We start from the raw sequence: 19,451 nt of genomic DNA, 5'->3' as shown, positions 1-19,451 counted from the left end.
ATAAAGGAAATCTCTTCTTTTACTGATGTTCTTAGATTGAGTGAAAAATTATTAGCCAGAAACTGTAGCTCTCAGATAATAGGAAAACTAATTGACAGATGCACCATTGAATAAGTGACAGTAGTTTCAAGAAGTTCAAGGAGAACTGACAAAAAGTACAATAAGCACAGTTAGCTACACGGAAAAATAAGACCAAGAACAGAAAGCAGGAATTAAAAAAATGATAGCATTAAGTAACAGATAAAAGGAACCAGCAATTATTTATGAAATAAAGATGCTGACAGCTTTTGCGTTAAAGATTTCTTCTTCTATGCTATGTAATTTCTGCAACAACCAGATCACTAGTTGTTAAAGGAAAAGAAAAATATTTTTTAAAAGCTTTTTCTGGTAACACCAAAGTGATGGATGATATCAATAATACCTACATGCGACTGTGAGACAGCACCTAGCTCCAAGCCTCTTCCTTCCCTGTCTCCGGACAACAAATTTTTCCCCATTATCTTTTCTGGACAATCCTGCACATCTAAGCTTGTCAAATGCCATTAATTGCACTAACTCTGATTACCAAGATAAAATGTCTTTCAAGGAGGGATAAGGAAGACCCTTGAGTTTTGCAGCTTAGTCTTAACTGGATGCTCGCGACTGGGTATGGATGGGGAGATGCGGTGAGCAGCCGAGCACCAGTGGACTCAGGCGAGAAAGCCTGTGCCTGCTCGAGTAATCAGGCCATTCCCACAGCTCATCCCAACTGGACACAGTCCATTTCACAAGTCTGGGGGGGTAAAGGAGGGAAATTAAGTTAGTCTATCTCTTTTTTAATAGACCATAATTTTTACTTCAATACTTATACCACATAATTATGTTTTTCTAACATGATTTCAGAAACTTTACATGAAATCCTGACTCTTAAGTCAAGGGCAACCCCCACCCCACCCCTGAATTCATAAGCCCTGCTTTTTATTTCCGGAATTCAGCACTTCTTACAGTCAGGCCTGGGCAGAGAGCAGAAATGCAGCTGGTGACCAGCCTACACACTTCTGCCAAACCTGGCCTGGCCACTGACACCATGTTCCGAGCTGATTTTGGGTTATACTGTTTCATTACTCCAAAGCAAGCCTTCCACACTGATCCTCGTCCCACGCGAGGTTTCTACACTGCCCACGCCACCTTTCTCCCACCGAGGGGCCGGCGGGTACCCATGCCAAGCTGCCTGTCCCCCACGAGCCTCCAGCTCCTCCCAGGCTATCCCAGCCGACAAATTCATCCATTTAACACACTCCATCAATGAAACTTTCAGTTCACACCTCCACAGTTGCCTCGCTTTGATGCCAGCCCAGTGCTTCTTAGCAGCCACCCTCGGCTCCACAGCGAGACCAATGCCCGTGGGCTGCATCCACCCTTGCACAAGCAATGCTCCACCTGGAGCCCCCCCCAGCCAAAAACAGCCTCCCAGCACGCGACTGCACTGTGCCGAGACCAATAGAACCAGGCACTGCTTTGCCACGACACAGCATATTTAAAAATCATCTTTTGTTAGCAGAGCCCTTTTTTAAAAAAAAAAAGAAATAAAATCTGCAACGTAGAACCCTCCTCTTACAGTTTTAATAAAGATATGTTGCCCTTTCCACTTGTAGGGATTAAAGCTGCCTGATTTACAGCTACTTGTAATTTTCCTGCCCTGCTACTAGTGCTATTAAAGCAGGATGCCTTGCCCCATCGGCGGGCTGGGCAGGTGCTGAGCCACCAGCAGCACGGCAGCACCAGAGGGGCCAGTGCTGGCCTTCTGCCTCCTCCTGCAGTCTAAAGGTCACTTCTGCACTCATAATGCCGTATCTTGGTCTTCACGAGAATGTCAATTAACTGAGAGCATGGAATAGTAAATATATTAAAAAAAAAGTAATAATGAGGAAATCCATAATAAAACAAACCTTGCAGAAAACTACTTATCTAATTCTAACTGGAATTTTATTAGTATCTGATTCAAACACCCTTTTAACAGGAGTAAATAAAAATCTTATTAAAACAAACAGAAGTGACTAGGTGAGACAGCAGAGCTAAAAATAGACGTGTTTAGCACTGACATAAGTATTCATAATGTCACTGATTGAAAGGAAGCTGCATCTATTTACAGCAGACCTGAATTTGCTCCAAAATGCTGATGTAGACTCTTCCTAGTGCGCAAAACAGCAAATTAGAAAACAAAAATATGAAGCCGTTTCCAAACCCTAACTAAACGTGCTGTGTATAAATACAGAATAATGACAAACAAATAAGTAGTGACATCTGCACCAAAATCAGTTCAGGTTCGTTTCCTGCCGGCTGCAGCTAACAGCTCCGACTCCCAGGCAGAAAAAGCTTCAGCACAAGCTTCCCCGAACCAGACTGCCTGGGAATGCATGCTCATGCTCAGCAGACTTTTCCTTACGTATGGCACTGTCCTCAGTCCCTCCAAGATCTCTCCTGATCTTTCTTAGTTGACCGAACTCAGACAGCAGCATAAAGATGTCAGAGAAGCGTAACCAGAGGGACACCTGCATGTGGTGTTATCACAGATGGCTTGTCTCCAGAAAAGCCTCTTGTGCAGAACTGCCAAGGAAACGGCAGGACAGCATGCAGCGATAGCAAAACTCAGCTAACACACCATGGTGCCCAGAGCAGCTGTGGGTGCCCCATGCCTGGAAGGGTAGAAAGCCAGGCTGGACGGGGCTCTGAGCAACCTGGTCTAGTGGAAGGTGGCCCTGCCCATGGAGGGAGGTTGCACTAGACGGTCTTATAAAATCCTAGAATGGTTTGGGTTGGAAGGGTCCTTAATCTGAACCACCTGAAATGGGTCTCACCTGGAGGCAAGGCTTTGTTGCCCTCAATAAAACAGTACAACACCCTTGAGCTCTTCTCCAGCACGGTCTGTAGCATCTGTACAACAGCGAGCCAGGACCATAAACAGGATCACGCTCTTGACTTCAGAGCTGGAAAACTACCAGTTCTTCCCAACATGCCATATCATGTTTTATCCCACTTTATTTTATTTGTCTCAAGGAATGAGCCCACCACTGGTACCAGTAACAGACCTGGGTCATAGACACATAAAGTTAGGGGTAGAAGTCTATCATTAAACCATATGAAAATGGTAATTCGAACCAGCCTGCAGCTGTCACAGAATAGCCAGTCAAGTTCAAAATCTCGTTCTATATGGTATACATGTTCAGTTGCCATAGCACAGGGTAATAAGACCACCTAAAAGCTCCAGAATTGAAAGAACCACCAATCTCCTCCTTCAGGAACAAAGAGACTTCCAGGGAAAACTCAGCTGCGTAGGAATCACAGCTTTGGCTGGGTACAAAGCCACAAAAATCCTCACAGCCCAGAAGGCACCACAGATTTCACTACTTTTCTTTCCAATTATGAGCTATTTGTCCTTAACCTATTTTTCCTAATAGAGCCTAATGTACATTCACTGTTCATTAAAAATAACACATCATAACAAATTAAAACACATCTCTGTGCATAAAAAGCAGGGTAAAAGAACAAATTATATTTTACAAGACAGGACTTGCCATATGATGGTGAAAAGTGCAGAACAGTTTCCCTAGAAGAGAATCAAACTGAGCTCAAAATTAGTCTGTAAGTTGCCAGGTAGCTTGTTTAACGATGTCTATAAATAATAATGTGAAAACAAACTTTGGCTAAAAGGTTTCAAGTGTCTTCAAAGAAAATCTGTATTTCCAGGCATATTTTCCAATAGCTTTTCACCCAGTGAAATCACTAACCCTTGTTAAAAATTGGTCAGCCACCTTCCCGAATGCCAGACCTGCATGCGGCTCAGACTCTTGCAGCCACAGCAGCAGAGATGCTGTACTGCTCCTGCCACACACGCACCTGGGACACACCGGCGCAGTCACAGACTGCCAAACCTCGATCAGCCTTACAAGGTAGAGGATCTTAAGCAGCTAATAAACCAATATACCAACTTACTGAGAGCGTTCAATTATTATTCTGCTTCAAGTCCATAACATCAGTTTGGAGCAAAACACTTGAGGTGGATTAGAGAGCCTGCATTTGCAGTAAACACCCTTCCAGTCCTCTGACAGCAGCCAGGAGTACAGTGCTTTCAAAGGGTAGGACCCGCAGCTGTCAAGATGTCAAGCAGTGCCCCACCAATTCAAATGATAAAAGGATTTCTAATGAAAAGAAGAACGTGCTCTATTTTTAACATGCGGCTGTAAATCATTAAAAAAAAAATAATAGAGATGTCTGCACTTCACCCACCGCAACTGCCACTGGATCTTTGTCTCAAAAAAACCAAACAACAACCAACCCACCACATATCATCTTAATATCTTCATGAAATGTACCTCTGAATATTGAACATGCAATAAATTATTTTTTTAAGCCATGGGGGAAAAAAAAAAAAAAAAAAAAAAAGAACCTTACATCTCAACCACACTTGGTACCGATCTTTCATGCTCTGGTCTTCCTTAACGTGTAGAATTTCAGTCAACTAAAGTCAGGTATCAAAGGCATTGGATATATCAAAGGTGAAAGAAAACACAGGGTTGTACATATGAAAAACTACCTCTAAAAGATGGAAGACTAATATCACTAAACAAAGATATGTAAAAATATTCTAATTTTTAACAGACAACTATACACAGAATTGAAGGGTTTGATTTCAATCAGTTACTACGAAGAATGTGATTAAATTCCTTCACTAAAGCTCATCAAGAAAAACTTAGCACTTGAGGTTCTGTTCTTTTTTCACTTGGAAATACAAGAAACTCCCACCCCCTTTGCAAGTGGCATTAGCAGCTACTAGCAAGCTATTAGCAAGCTAACAAGTATTAGCAGCTTAACAATCATGATGGTTGTTTGTGGTATCAGCTCTTTCCCCATGTCACAGAATATTCAGTCCCTGTGAAGGCAGTAACAGTTGTTACTTTCTCGATCAGTAGTTTTCCATTATACAACTTCTTAAAATTACTTGAATAATGCAAGCCAGTATCCCTTTGTTACTGAAAAGCACACCATTTCTTCTGCAATGCTCTATGCTATGAACCATGCACTGTTATGAATGATTTAACACACAAAGTACACTGGGAGGTGTATTTCTACTTCTTAGAAAGGTTTGAGGTCTGTGTGCGCTTTTTCTTGGGGGAGAGCGAGGTGACAGGATTATTTAGCAAAGACAGGAATAATTTCACAACAGAAGAGTATTCTCAAGTCTCTGATGCCAGTACTCACCTTCGCAAGTACTGCTCAGTATTTTAACCACTGTAAAGAATCAAACTGTTCTGCAACAGCATGTAGGAAGCCTGTTATACTGTGCTTAAAATCAACACACAAATACCAGTAGTATTCAGTTAGTAAATACACACAGCACTTAAGTAGAGAGGAGCAAAACCACGAACACAACAGTGGCAGAGCACAGATTATTCTCCTACGTGATTTTTAAAGCCTTCCGCTAGTTCATTCTGTGTGCTCTAAGAAGAAAGCTGCTGAGAGCTGGAGGTTCAGAAACAGATGGTTCTACTTCTCTTCATACTCTTTCCCCTTTTAATCAAAGAAATTGTTGACAGAAGTAGCTAGAAACATCAAGAAACTGTTTTGCATATTTCTGAACCTACCTATCCAACCACCAGAGACATGCACGCATCTGAGGGCAGAATATTATAGAGGCCCTGACGGGATGTAATGCTGTCAGTGGAAAGAGGCCAGGAAAGAGAGAAGCAACTACCCTATAAGGTTACTGCTCTGTTCCCCTCCAGAGTCTGAAGATTTCGGAGGTCTGGTGGTGTACATTACTCACCTCCCGACAGTGCACCAAGTCATGTTCTACTGCAAGAACCTTGCAAATCCAGACCAATTCCCAGGCAGGTTTGCAGGTCGTATTATGCATCATTCTTTTACAGGACAGACACTGGTACAGAACAGAAAAGCATCTGAAAGGCTTATAGTAAATACCTATGTTGGTTCTCTGCTCTGCAGATGAATTTACGAGGTAACCCATAGCCAGAGCTCTCCAGCATCTCTGCTCTGCAACTTTGTAGCTGCTCGCTCTCTTGAAAGCGCTGCTGAAAGTTAGAAGACTTAACAGCTTCAGTAATTTAGAGACTACTTAACGCTTCTCCTGGTTTCTGAGCTTTTCTCCTGTTACTAATGAGTTATCCCACTGAGATGAATGAGTAGCACTGGCAGGACCAGCGAATTTGCTTTATTAGTAGTACAGAGCTATGCAGGTAAATCTCATTAAAGTCATTATTATGCCACATTACAGACATGGAAAACTAATATTTACCTATTTCACAGTGGTGTTCAGAGAATTAATTAGTCTGTGAATTGTTTCAAGACACATTGATAAAGACTCCATGGGAGTGCAACTGCTTTGGACTGACGGAGAAAGTGCTGGGGGGCAGGAGGGGGCAATGAAGATCAGAGGCCATTGCTGTTTATTTTATACACAGGTAGAACACTCCATCAGAATGAGTTAAGAAAGCTCAAGCGAGCACAAGCAGATAGAAAACACTATCTTCGATGTGGAAGTCACTTTGCACTGTATTAAGGATGGGTTTAGAACATTTTAGTGCAAAGCCTTCCAAACTGGTCTTTGCAACCCCTTCTTGCAATCGGGTAGTAGACCTGGCAAGCCACAAAGGTCCCACCCAGCAGCAGGACCTAACTGTGGAGCCCAGCGATCCTCTGCCCCAGCTGCACAAAGACCGGGAGGCCATGCAGCCCAGCGGTGTGCTGGACGTGCCATCCCTCGCCAGTACCCATGCAGAGAGCCTGAGGCCGGCTGCCCTCTTCTCCTCCTCCTTGGCTCCCCTGGCCACACCAGCAGGCAGATGCCATCTGGCCGCTGCAGGAGAGTGCTGCGAAGCCTCAGGTGTGCGGCTGCAGGATGACCAAACAAATCACTGAGAGCTCAGCTCATCTGAAAGGAATGAGTTTACGGACATGCTTCCTGGGGAAAAACAAACCAACCTATGGAATGTGCACAACAAAGTCACTGCAGGCTTTGTACGAGCAGCTCAGAGTTTACTGTCTGGTATGTATACTTGCTGAAAACTTAACCCGGGAAACATCCAACTGCAATTTCGTTCAAATAATTTATAATATGTTACCTCTATATGTTATATTCGTTATTTATCTTGCTTATCTCCTCTCCTATACTACTACTTCTGGAGTTCAGAATTTCTAGTCTGCCTGGAATTCTCAATAATCTTCCCCAAAAACTGGATAATTACACTGCTCTGCTGAGATAAACACTATTTCCCCCCATGGCTTAAGTCTTCCAAGAACAATACTGTATATAAATGCTAATATATATGAGCATGCGTGCATTATCCATTGTGTGACATTTCAGATGACAGGATATATATTTTTCTTATTTTAAAGCTCAGACTTAAATCTGCAACTCCACTGGGAAATCACACAACTGAGTATCTTCAACCCCTCCACAAAGGCAGGCATGGGAGCATATCAGGCTGCATCCCAACAAAGAAACACTCAATTATTTATGATAAGAAGAAAACCCAAAATGAATACATACATTTTTTATAGTGACTTTGAATACTGTTTGTCCCTGACACACAAGACAGATACCTCCTTAAAACTGCCTGCAGGTAAAACGCACATAACATCAACAGGAGGAAGCTTCATCAACACCCCTCTAAATGATCTTCAGTGTAATTCATGCAAGTATCACTTTTATTTTACCACAAAATTAAAGTATGTTGAAAGAAATGTAATCTCCAGTAACATTTAAATTCTGACATAAAAACTAGATCGTAATCCAAACACTAAATCAGCAAAAAAATATTGCATATAGCAAAACAGACTGGGTTTTATAAGAAGAGTGCATGTTTTCTCTCTTTTGCTGTCCACACCCCAGTTTGGTACAAGTGGAGAATTGCTGTAGAGGAACAGCTCCCCTGTGAAATGTCTTACTTCAATAGTTTCCGTTTCGGTTTACAATCACACAGTTTCCAACATCTACTTGTGGTTTGGTTTTTGTGTTGTTTTTAACTGATCATATGAAATGTGCAAGGAAGGCATGGCTCCGATAGATTCATAAAAGCCTTCTGCAGACTATCCACAGTCCGTTTTAGTTTAAACTTCAATTGAAAATAAGAAGTAACATGAGAAATAAGATCAATCTTCAAATGGTATTTTCAATATATTTTTTTGTTCATACAGTTACTTCCCAATTTTGATGGTGTCTACTTCTGTGTGGTGGCTGTCTTCCCCAGGTCAGAAACGGAACCCCAGAATAAAACCACTTGAACAACCAACCCGCCTTCATGCTTCTACAGAAAACCTGCCAAGCAATTAACTATTTTCCCTATTTCACAGCTGCACATTATTTAACATCAATATACCAGAACAGAGTAAAATCATCGCAGTGCTACAATTCTCATGAATACTGTTAAGAAGTCCAAGGCTTTGACAGTTTCAATCATTCAAGTTTTAGATCAGTAGCTAACGTATGCCCCTGGGTGACTTCAGCTCTAAAAATACTCTCCATTTATAAAGACACATAGCATGGGGTTTTGTGCAGCCCCCCTACTCATCGCTGCCTCTCCCCAGAAGGACAGAGGACCTTGACCCACCCCTGCAGGGACTCGCACCCATCGGCTCCCCAACACGCTGGGGGAGTCAGCCCTGCGCTGGGACCACCACCACTGGACCACCGCTGGGAACACGCCACTGGCATGATCCCCCCTCCCCGACGGTGCAGGCTGGCCCGCAGCTCCAGAGTCACCACCAGTGGCTAGAAGCGACTAGGAGCAAGATCTGCTAATACTTTTGTCATCCCCTGCTCATTTAACAGCCAAAAACTCAGGTGCTTTTCTTTATTCCCAACCAAGTTTTATTGCTTTCATTGTTATTTCCTCAGAGGACTACTTAATTAGTTCAAAATGCCAATGGCACATAGATCTTATGCTTAAATTAAACAATAGCTTAAATAATGCTCTAGGGAGGTACTTTTCCCAGCCTGTTATTTTTAGATATCTCGGGGAGCGCAGTGCTACCACATTGGCAACAGAAAGAGGAAGAGCGAGAATGTTTTTCACAACAGAATTTAACTCAAGATCCATCTAATGATTAGCATCAAAATTCTGAAATAATGAAATATGCTGTGTCCATAACTAGAGAAACAAGCAACAGAAAACATGATTCATTGCCCTAAAAAAAACCCCAAAAAAACACTTTAGCTGTTCTCACCCTAGTTTGGGGTTGGTGGTTGGGTTTTTTTTTTTTCAACAGAAAGTTGTCACTGACAAAACTGGAGGAAACAGCAGCCAGAACGGTCAAGAGCACGTTTCCCTCTAACTGCAGAGGGCATGCAGAAAAGTCCCTCCCCACAGTCGCAGGCTGTCTGTGCAGAAGGAACTACAAAACAGACCAAACGTTCATCTGCTCTGGAAACTCGGCTAAAAAGCTACCAGAATATACATTAGCTATACTTAGCTGTAGCAGTGTAAAGGGAGCGGGTAAGAAGCGAGAGAGGCCCTCACAAGACAGGCGTGTGTAGGAAGAAGCACTGATACAGATGGCAAAATGCTCACCCCGGCTGGGAAGACCTCCAACTTGGAGCCTGCTGATTTAAGAGGATATGAAAGACAGTTAAATGAATTGCCCAAGAAAGATCATTCCTCACTACACAAAAGCGGATGGTAAATAGGGAAAAAAAAAAAAAATGTTTGTAACTTGTTACGTCAACTACAAGTTTTTTTAATTGGTTCTTTTTTGAAGTGTTATATTCAAGAAAATAAAACAGAAATTAGATCCAACTTTGGGGAGAACAGAAGAAAAAAAGAAGTTACTTACTAAGCAAGGTGAAAATTTTATATTGCGGTATGACCAGCTGCTGAAACAGCTAAAACATGTTCTGTTCTCATCTTTCCCCAAGACCCAAACCCAATGGCTCTGTGCAACAGATGAGAAACAGAGAAGGGTGTAGACAAACTGCCATGTCCCACCAGCTTCCATACAGTCACCAGAGAAGCCAAGGCTGAACCTAAGCCAGGACCTGAAGCTGCAGGATGCTCTACCATCATACCACTGAAGTTCTACACCAACTTTATTCCCTGCCTACAGGTAGATTCAATTTGTCAGAAAGTCCAGTCTCAGGCATCAGAGTCACTCAACCGTAACTCACAAAAACTTTGCTCAGAAGCATTTAACTTTAATAACCATGATAATCCTTTTCTAAGTGGTATTATGACCTAATTCACTCCCTTTAACACTTGACAGTGACACTGGCCACAGCAGACCCCAATCCACCCAAGAGCTAGGCACACCAGAGTTCATTTCAAAACTGCCCTCGGAAAGCAGCATTTTTAAACGTGCAGGGGACCACAAGAAGAACCTCATGTGCAATTTTAACACAGTCATGAAGCAGAGTGGATTCCATGTGTGAGTTAGAGATACTGGGATACCAGAAAACGTCTCTTTTTCTAAAGCAAACAGATAATCTGGTGTTGTAGCAAACAGGATGTGGTAAAAAGAAAACCAGCTAAAGGTGGTTATGCACTCCGCTTTGAGACATGCTGTACTTCCCCATAAAGCTTCTGCTGTGGAGGAAGCAGCTTCTGCAGGAACAGCCGGCTGCTGGGCTATTAAGCACTGCCAGAGCATTTTTCTGTGTGGCTCTATTATCTTCATGTCCTCTGACTCATTAGGCGATTCTTCGAGAGTTCAAGATCATCGTGAAGCATCACTCCTGCAGTCATGCCATCTTCAAGAAATGTGAGGAACCTATTTGCCTTCATGAAGAAAAAGATTTAAACAGAGGACAGATACTTGTTTATGCAAATCTTATGAAGCCTCCAGGTCATTTTTATCCCTGGAAAGGCTGCTGCCACACCACTCGCTGATGGAGCTTCCTGCTCCGATTCTGATCTTAAAGGGCAGAGCAAAGGTTTTGGTTTCCAAGCCCAAACTGCCCATGCGATTCCCTGCAGTTGCACACCTGGGGTGAGTGGCAGGGAGGGAATTTGGGCCAATCTTTTATAGTGGGACCTGGAAAGCACTGATCCTAAAAGGATTTAAGGGCTCATTAAGGATAAACACTTGCAGCTGGTAAGACCTGCACCATAATTAGAATACACATAGGAAAACATCCAACAGGAAGGACTCCATACATGACATCAGAAAGACTTGTATCAGACAGCTGATCAAAGCCCTGTTTTTTACATTTGAAAGAAGGATATTCAAAAACAGAAAAAATATTACTTGGAGCTGTAAGAACGAACTGTGGTCTCGGGGAAAAAAAAAAAAAGAAAAAAAGCTTAACAGTCCTCATCTACATCGCTTGCCAAAGGAAAAAATATGTAGCCTGATGAAGTTTTATAGTTAGTATATAAGTATAAAGCACCATATACTAGATGGCTCTTTAACTGAGAAAATAAAGGCAGAAGAAGAGCCAGCAGCAAGGGGATGAACCAGCAGAATTACAGCTCATGATCAGAGACTCGTTTGACTCAGATCGACCTGAACTCCTTCGAGCAGGGGCTGCCTCCTGCGGGGCATCCACCCCAGACCAGCATTAGCTGCAGTCTCTCCACATCCCCACCACAGAAAGATACGACAACAAGAGTAAAAAGGTGATTAGACTTTTAATTACCTCACCATATTTATTTTCACAGCCTTTTGCATAATGCTCGCCTAAAACTGAAGGTACTTTACCACAAGCAATTATGCTAATGTCTGGAAACAGAACTAATTTAATGGCAAAGAACAAGCTAGAAAATGCAATAAAATTTAAATAAACAACCACAGTAAGGAAATACAATATTTTCAAGTGCAATGCAACGTCTTCTGTTAAAAAGTCATGTTTATCTTTAATCTTTTTTTTTCTTCCATTCTAAATCCTACTTCAGAAGAAACCAGCTTCAGAAGTAACTGAAATTCCAGCAAAGTGGTCACAGAAGCCCTCCTCATTTCCAGGTAACAGAGGGCAAGTACTGCTATGACTGTACCAAGGGGAAAAGAGGAGAAAAACTCTCTGCACATCTATGAACTATGCATCTCAAGATGTAAGTGAGAAACAAATATGCTAATGAAACTTTGGACTCTAAAATTCCAGGTTCAACAGCTACCAGCATGGGGGGGGGGGGGGGGGGGGGGGGGGGTAGAAAAAAACCCATACAATCCTTCCAACTATAATTGCTATAACTTACCAAAATAACTGCAACATTCTTCACTGTTCTTTTGAACTGACTATTAATGAAAAGTATTCAATTATAAAAACAGAACTATCCATTATATATAAGTGTTCTGTTTGACTTTTTTTTTGGTGGGGGGGTGGGGGGGAAGGGAGGAAGAGACTTCTTAATTTCATTGCCACCAAACAGAATCAAACAGTTAAAGTCATCCTGTGCTTGGTCCTTAAAACTCCACTTATTTTGCAACTACCATGCTACAGCAAAATATTAATGATTCAGCACAGACATCTAAACTGAAGCACACACTGAGAGATGTCAGTACAAGCAAATGAGGTATCTATGCATTTACAGTATAAAATTTTTGACCAGAACAAAAAGTCATAGTTTTTATGCACACATATACAGACTACACTTCAATTACTGCAATACAATGGAAAGCTCCATGGGACTTCTATGAACACATATGTTAGACTGGTGTTTCCACAACCCTCTTTGTATGAAGCTATGAAATCCATTAATGGCAATCTGTGATACTATACAAGAACACTATTTATTTTAATCTGGCAATACTTAAAACTCCCACTCCAGAATATTCTCCTACCTGCTGAGCCACACATTTCCAGGCAACCAGGAAGGGAGAAGACATTCCTGCTCCAACCATGGAGACCAGCTAAAGCTCGAGCAGCCCAAAGATGCCCCATTGCACCACCTTCCCTGGGAAACGACGTGCAGCAGCACTTTGTTCGTGGGCATTTGCTTCCACAATTAATTACAGTCTCAGTGTATTTCAGACAGGAACAGATCCATTAATCTCCCCAAGTACTGCCAGCCCGTTTTATGGTTTTGTCCCCATTTCACAAGACAAGAGCAGCCATACTACCCTAACAGACACATGCAAACCCCCTCATGAAATCCATTCCCCTGCTTTACTACCTGTCCTACTCCAAAAATCATTTTATTCATATCCAAATTTTTTTTAATTCACACGCTAAGCCTTTGGAAAATTGACTAACCTCACATTTCTCAAACAGCTTTTCTGGTTTTGAAGACTGTTGAACCTTACTTCTCTCTTTCATGGCCTACATAGTACCCTATTTCAATACTTCCTTGTAGGTCATATTTAGCAGACGGCTCAGGGCTGCTCACTCACACTGCTCTTTCCCAGACTCTTTCCAGTAGGTCCATGTATATTTTGTAGTTCGGTGCCAGGATGGACATAATATTCTGCCAAAAGAGGATTACTGCACATGCCTCACTGGCTACAATCCTGATTTCATATTAGTTGTGTGATCTAGCTGAGACAATAACCTACGGCTCACTGTAACAGCCAAGTCAATTAAAAACATCTACCTGATCAGTGGTTCTCCAGCCTGTATTTGTGTAATTTGTCCTGCAGCACAAGTGTAGAGGATGCTGCTGGGTTTAACCAAGAAGCACTGCATGTGTCCCCCCCTCCTCTAGTTTATGGAGATTTCTTGTAATTCTGTCCTTGTTCTCAGTGTGGTTACAGCACACAAGCAGAATACAGAGGTTCTTCATCCCAGCACTCACACTGTTAACTAAAATGCTGCACAGTAACTGATCTTTGATGCTCTTATGCAAACTCCCTGGATACATCCTTCCATGTTGACAAGGAAGCACTGATTCCTCAAGTCAATTTTCCCCAACAGTTTCACCCCCCCACATGCAGCAGTTTCACCCAGGCCACATCCCCCTGTGTTGCGAGCAAGAACATGATGTCAGACAGTCAAGACAACACGTATGGTATTTTTACTACTGCTCCCTTACCAACAAAGCTTATTACCCCTGCAGAGGAAAAAAAAAAAGTTTAACTGATGTGACACATTATACTGTTGACAAGCCCATACCAAGTAATATAATTTTATCCTCGATGAGAAAATAATTAAATTACTTGGAAACAGTAGTTTTCCAGAAAATGAAGTTGACAGATTGCCTTGCTTCATCTTCCTCTCTTTCACAACATTTCATTTTATTGAAGACCTTTGTTTTACTAAGTCCTGTCCATACTCCAGTGTTCTTCAGAACATCTACAACACCGATTTCTCAGCAATCATTACAGAGAAGTGGCAGGCAGGCCAACCTTAAAAATATTTACACGAGTAACATTTTATTGAAATAGGACTTACCAATTTTCTGATGAAAGATCTTGTCAAAGGTTAATTCACCCCTTTCCTCAAGGTATTTCTGCATAACACTGCGTATACTGAAAGAAAAAAAGAAAAAAGAAAAAAGAAAAAAAAGTTACTTAAACTGCTTATTTTAAACCAGACCTTTAGAGACAAGGATTACTAAAATGAACAAACAGTGTGAAAGACTCATGTGGTAACTGCCTACCTATCGCATCAACTCATAGCACAACAGGCATTCTGCTGCTCCATCTAAAGACCATGAGAGTCCAGAGGGCTACAGCCATTAACGGCCAGCAAGCCTGTCATCAAGTCACAAACACAGGTGGAGTCACCATCCCTGGCGGTATTTAAAAGACATGTAGATGGGGCGCTCAGGGACATGTTTTAGTCATGGGCTTGGCAGTGCTGGCAGGATGACATTATACTATCTATCTATCTATATGCTTAAGTATATAATCTATACTTAAGTAATAAGGTTTGAGAATGCCACAACTGACCATAAACTGGAAAAAAACCCCATAACACCAGTGACTGCACACAGTTCCCTTTGCTGTATCCACTACAGAAGCAAGAGCACAAAAGGAGAGCTCCCAGCCTTTCCCCGGGTTTGCCCAGCTGGGTTTTTATCCCAGTTAGATATTCCTGGGTTGAATGGAAGGGTAGTATGGGGCGACTGCTGCTGCAGCACCAAACAGGGGGTGTTTCTCCTTAAAAGCGGAGGCTGCAGGCAGAAGCACACAAGGAATACAGGTCCCAGCACTTCCCATGGCACGTTCTGGTCATCGCTTCATTTCTTTACTCTCGCACCAGGTTTTAGTTTGCACAATGTAAAATAAATGTGCAAGTTGATCAACACTACATTGGGCTGTTAACACTGCAATTGCCACGTTCCATTTAGAAAGTGAGCCAACAGAAGCTCCATTAGGCCCCCAGCTTGGCTGCAGCGCACTTAACATCTACTTTGCCTAATTTATAATGTCACAATCACTCATTTAAAGCACGTTAACAAAGATTTCCTTTATTTGTCAATGAAAGTAACCTCAATATGCATTTTAATATAATGCCTATAAAAATTTCATAAGGGCAACACTACAAGTACACAGATTTTTAAATCAATGTTGCCCAGCAGTACTGTGCCTTGGTAAAACAACTATATTCCTATAGTACTAAGTCAAAATTCCACTTTTCTGTTTCCAATTTTTAAATTGGTAATTTTCATATCTATTCTTTATTTTTATAAAAATAACCATAAATACCCTGTAGGAAGTACCCATGCCTTAAACAAGACTGTTAAGTATCACTCATATTTCTGCAGAAGTAAGACTGAGCACCTAAACCCTTTTAAAATGTGAACTCTGAACTACTTTGTCAGGAAAAAACTGAGCAGGTAAGCTTCCAAAAAACCTCACACGTTAATAATCATCCCTTTCATCGTCTTTGAGGGAGGAAAGTATTTGTGCTCCTCCTCAAATGAGGACGTGAGACGAAGTCTGAATACTTGACCAGAAAAAAAAAAAGTCTGTAATAAAAGCCAAGAAATTACCTCAAAGGCCCTAAACCCCCACCTATGAAATTATTCTGTTGATAGTTTTTATGTAGATCCCAAAGCCCCACATGGAACACAGATCTACGAACACCATGATACAAAGCGAGAACTGTGGAGGCGAGCATTCACATCAAGTTAAACAAGAATTGGGAGGGCTAAACATTGTTAATCAGGTTGAGATTATAAATTATTCAGTGCAAACTTTTTAGTCTTTTTACTTGTTCATTAAAAACTAGGTCTACTCTCTGCACATTTTAACAACCTAAAGGAAATACTGATTTCAGACAAAGAGGAGGCACTATCTAGAGATCAAGTTCTGTACTTGGGAAAAGCAAGGTAGTAAAATAAAATTTATCACTTAATCGGTAGAATTGCCGAATTGGGCTGCCTGTTCTATTGGTAGATATTTAAAAATACACATCCTAGCTTAACACATTCAAGGTGGTGACCATAAAACTTAATTCTTCTCCTGAACCCATAACAGGTTAGCACCTTGATGGCAAAACACCTCCAGCTGTACTGCTGCCATCCCGTCCTGGTGAGCAGGGGCTGGAAGAGCCACACAGCTCCCCCCGCTGCCCTGGGCTGCGGAGCGGGGTGGGGGGCTGGCAGGACCAGGGTCCCCCCGCTGCCCTGGGGGGCTGGCAGGACCAGGGGGTGGCCGGAGGCAGGCAGCAGCCCTCAGCCCAAGTCTAGGGCTGGAGGCTTAGGAGAGCCCTGCAGCTCCACCCGCCCACGGGCTCCTTCCCTCTGCATCCCTCTTCTCCCAGCCAGAGCTTCCCCTTGTCTCTCCACGCTTACAGGAACACCCACTTATAAATGAAGATGTTGTGCATCAACAGCAACCACAGCCTTCCCTCTCCTCAGCCTCCGGGCTGACCCGAGCCCATCGCAGCGCCTGCATGCAAAGCACTCTTCAGCAAAGTCCCATTCCCACTGACCGCTAGACCATTAGTAACATAATAAGCCTCTTTAATAATAATGACATCAAGAAAGCTTTCCTCTGCTCGAACAAGTGCACTGCAAGAAATTACATAAACATATCTTCGTCTAGACAATGGGAAAAGATAATGAAAAATTTAACGTATGACTGAAATGTCAAGGAAAACACTCTGATTGTGTAATGAATAAATCCCTCCAGCACTTCTCCTCCTCTCCCTCGATATGTAGTACTTCTGGTCTGATGGATAACATGTCAAAGGAACAAAACGTTTTTGCAGCTACAGAGTCTGAACAAATCCGTGAAATGATCACAGGCTACTGGACTCCACACTGCATTCCAGCTTCTGAACCCCCTTTAAAACCATTTCTCTCATCCATATGAATAAATAGGAAAAAATTACACGGAGCGAACTATGATTACCCAGTTACCTTCTAACTCTCCCACAGAAGTTAAAGGTAGAAACCCTACTGAGTTCAAAGGAAACAGAGCCCACATAGCTTTCAGAAGGATGGAAAATTTTTAAATGGAGCCTAGCACATTCCACAAACAGGAAGGAAGGTTCCCTCTCTGCTTTGGTATATTGAATCATTAGTTGCCTACACGTAAACAATCTGGGATTAAAAGCTGCATTTCACAGAAATGTAGCCATTTCTGAAAAGCTTTCCATATCCAAATATGCTTTCAGGGCAAACAATGCACTAATGCGAGGAGTGGACTTTTTGCATAAGTTCATCTCAGTTCACAGCCTGATCTACCTTAATAGCAACACTCAAAATAAGCAGAAACAAAAGCTGTCTAAAAACAAAATCCATGGAGACTTCAGAAACAAAAGCATATCTGACTGTAATACTTTTTGTCCATATATTTTTTATTTCAGAGAAGAAAATAGCAAACAACAAAAATTACAGAAACACACAGTTTGCAGTCCGCGTATCACAAGTCAACTGAAATTACAGGGCAAGTATATTGTAGGGGAACAGTCAGGCTTAAAATTTTGTGAGAAATGTAACTTGGACTCCAGATACCTCTTTGCTGGTTTAATCGGGACCAAATTTAAGGGGGTACCTGGGAGCACGGTGCAGCCGTTTGCCCTGATCAAGCAGGCAAGCGAACTGCACCAGCCCCAGGGCCAGGCACGCAGCAGCACCCATGCCAAGGTCGGTCAGAGAGAACTAACATTGAGGTGGCACAGTAAAGAAGTTCTGGAAGAGTTTTGGGGTTTTTTTATTGCAAATAAAAGAAGCATCTCGATCCCTGGCAATGCAAATGGTACCCACGTAGCGCTTCATGCTGATGCCGAGGGGTGTGGGCAGCCGGGTGCTGCAGCACGGCCGTGGGCGCTCAGCAGGCTCATCTCTTGCATCCCAACAGGAGACACTGCCCTTAAAGAAAGAGCTGAACAAAAACACCAGGCTTGCGAAGCAGCTCAGAGCACGCCGCCTGCCCAGAAGCAGGCAGAAAGATGACTATCTGCATTGTCATCAAACTATAAACTTTGTGAACAGCACAGGTCGCCCTAACCAGGCCAGCTCCTCCACCTCCCCAGCAAAGGGGTTTATTACAAGCGTGAGCTGAAGAATCTGTTAAAAGGTGCTTTAAGATGCATCTTGAAGCTCTAGTTACTATAGCCAGCATCCTGGCCTTTCAGAGCTTATCAAAGAAACGCACTAAAAAGCAACCTTCAAGGTTAAAACACTTTCTGTAATTAAAAAGGTCTCACTGTCTACAAGCATGCATGGAGGCATGCAGCCTGACAGGACGCAGACAACAGTCACGGTGCCAAGGTCGGTGCAGGCAGAAAATGTCTACTTGAAAACACATCTTCTGAAAAACTAAGGAGAAAACACATTATGTCCTTTTAACACAGGAAAGGACATGTGTACAGCAAGAGCACCACTCATCCGCAATCCTCTCTCTCGGGCGAGCCACACCAGGAGCAGCAAACCAGGAGGTCCCTTAGGGAGGGAGCCCACCCCAGAGCCAGGATCTGTCCTTGGCTGCAGCCAGAACCACGCACAGTGCTGGCAGCAATCATTCCTCCTGCTTTCCCTCCACTATAAGAGATCAGTAATATTCTGCGAGTCCCAAGATAAGCATACCTATCAGAAAAAAACAAAACTCCCGCTGGGTGTATGACTGCATCTGCAACCGCACAGCCTGCAGGATGGCCACCGGCGCATCAGGCAGCCAGGAGCACGACCACAACGGATGTATGCAGAAACCAGAAGTTATGGAGGACAGTAAAATAAAGAGCATTCATTTTGACATTTCCTAAAACTTCTGCTATTAGTTTCAAAGATGCATGGATTTTGTCCCTACAGGTTTGTTATACTAAATTATGCAGGAGGTCTTTTGAAAGCATCTCGCAATTAGGAAATAGAAAGGGTAAAGAAACATGCGATGGTATGTATACGTATACATACTCTTACTGTATGAAGCTGCTTGCTATTGGCCTTCTTACTGTGGCATCTTAAAGGAGGTTTTAATTACTTATCATAAAAGCATATTAATTTTTCTTATAAATCAGTAAGAATTCAGATTTGTGGTATATTATCTATTGTACAGATGCACACATGCACACCACAGCTAGAAAAAAAAATAAATTATTTGCCTTACTGCAAGCATTAAAGAAACTTACCTACATT

The 19,451-nt window shown here is 42.4% G+C and overlaps 1 protein-coding gene across 3 annotated transcripts in view; it reads right to left on the bottom strand.

Annotated features, from left to right (window-relative positions):
• Positions 1 to 19,451, bottom strand: part of GRK3 (G protein-coupled receptor kinase 3) — a 76,491-nt gene that overhangs the window by 44,691 nt on the left and 12,349 nt on the right. For all 3 annotated transcript variants that reach the window (XM_037375270.1, XM_037375268.1, XM_037375269.1), the window contains exon 2: positions 14,315 to 14,391. In XM_037375270.1, the coding sequence (XP_037231167.1) occupies positions 14,315 to 14,391 (77 nt within the window). The remainder of the gene's footprint in view (positions 1 to 14,314; positions 14,392 to 19,451) is intronic.

The sequence above is a fragment of the Falco rusticolus genome, chromosome 1, assembly GCF_015220075.1.
Source record: "Falco rusticolus isolate bFalRus1 chromosome 1, bFalRus1.pri, whole genome shotgun sequence".
NCBI lineage: Eukaryota > Metazoa > Chordata > Aves > Falconiformes > Falconidae > Falco > Falco rusticolus.
Note: the sequence above shows the minus strand (reverse complement) of the source record. Positions and strands in the feature narration are given on the sequence as shown.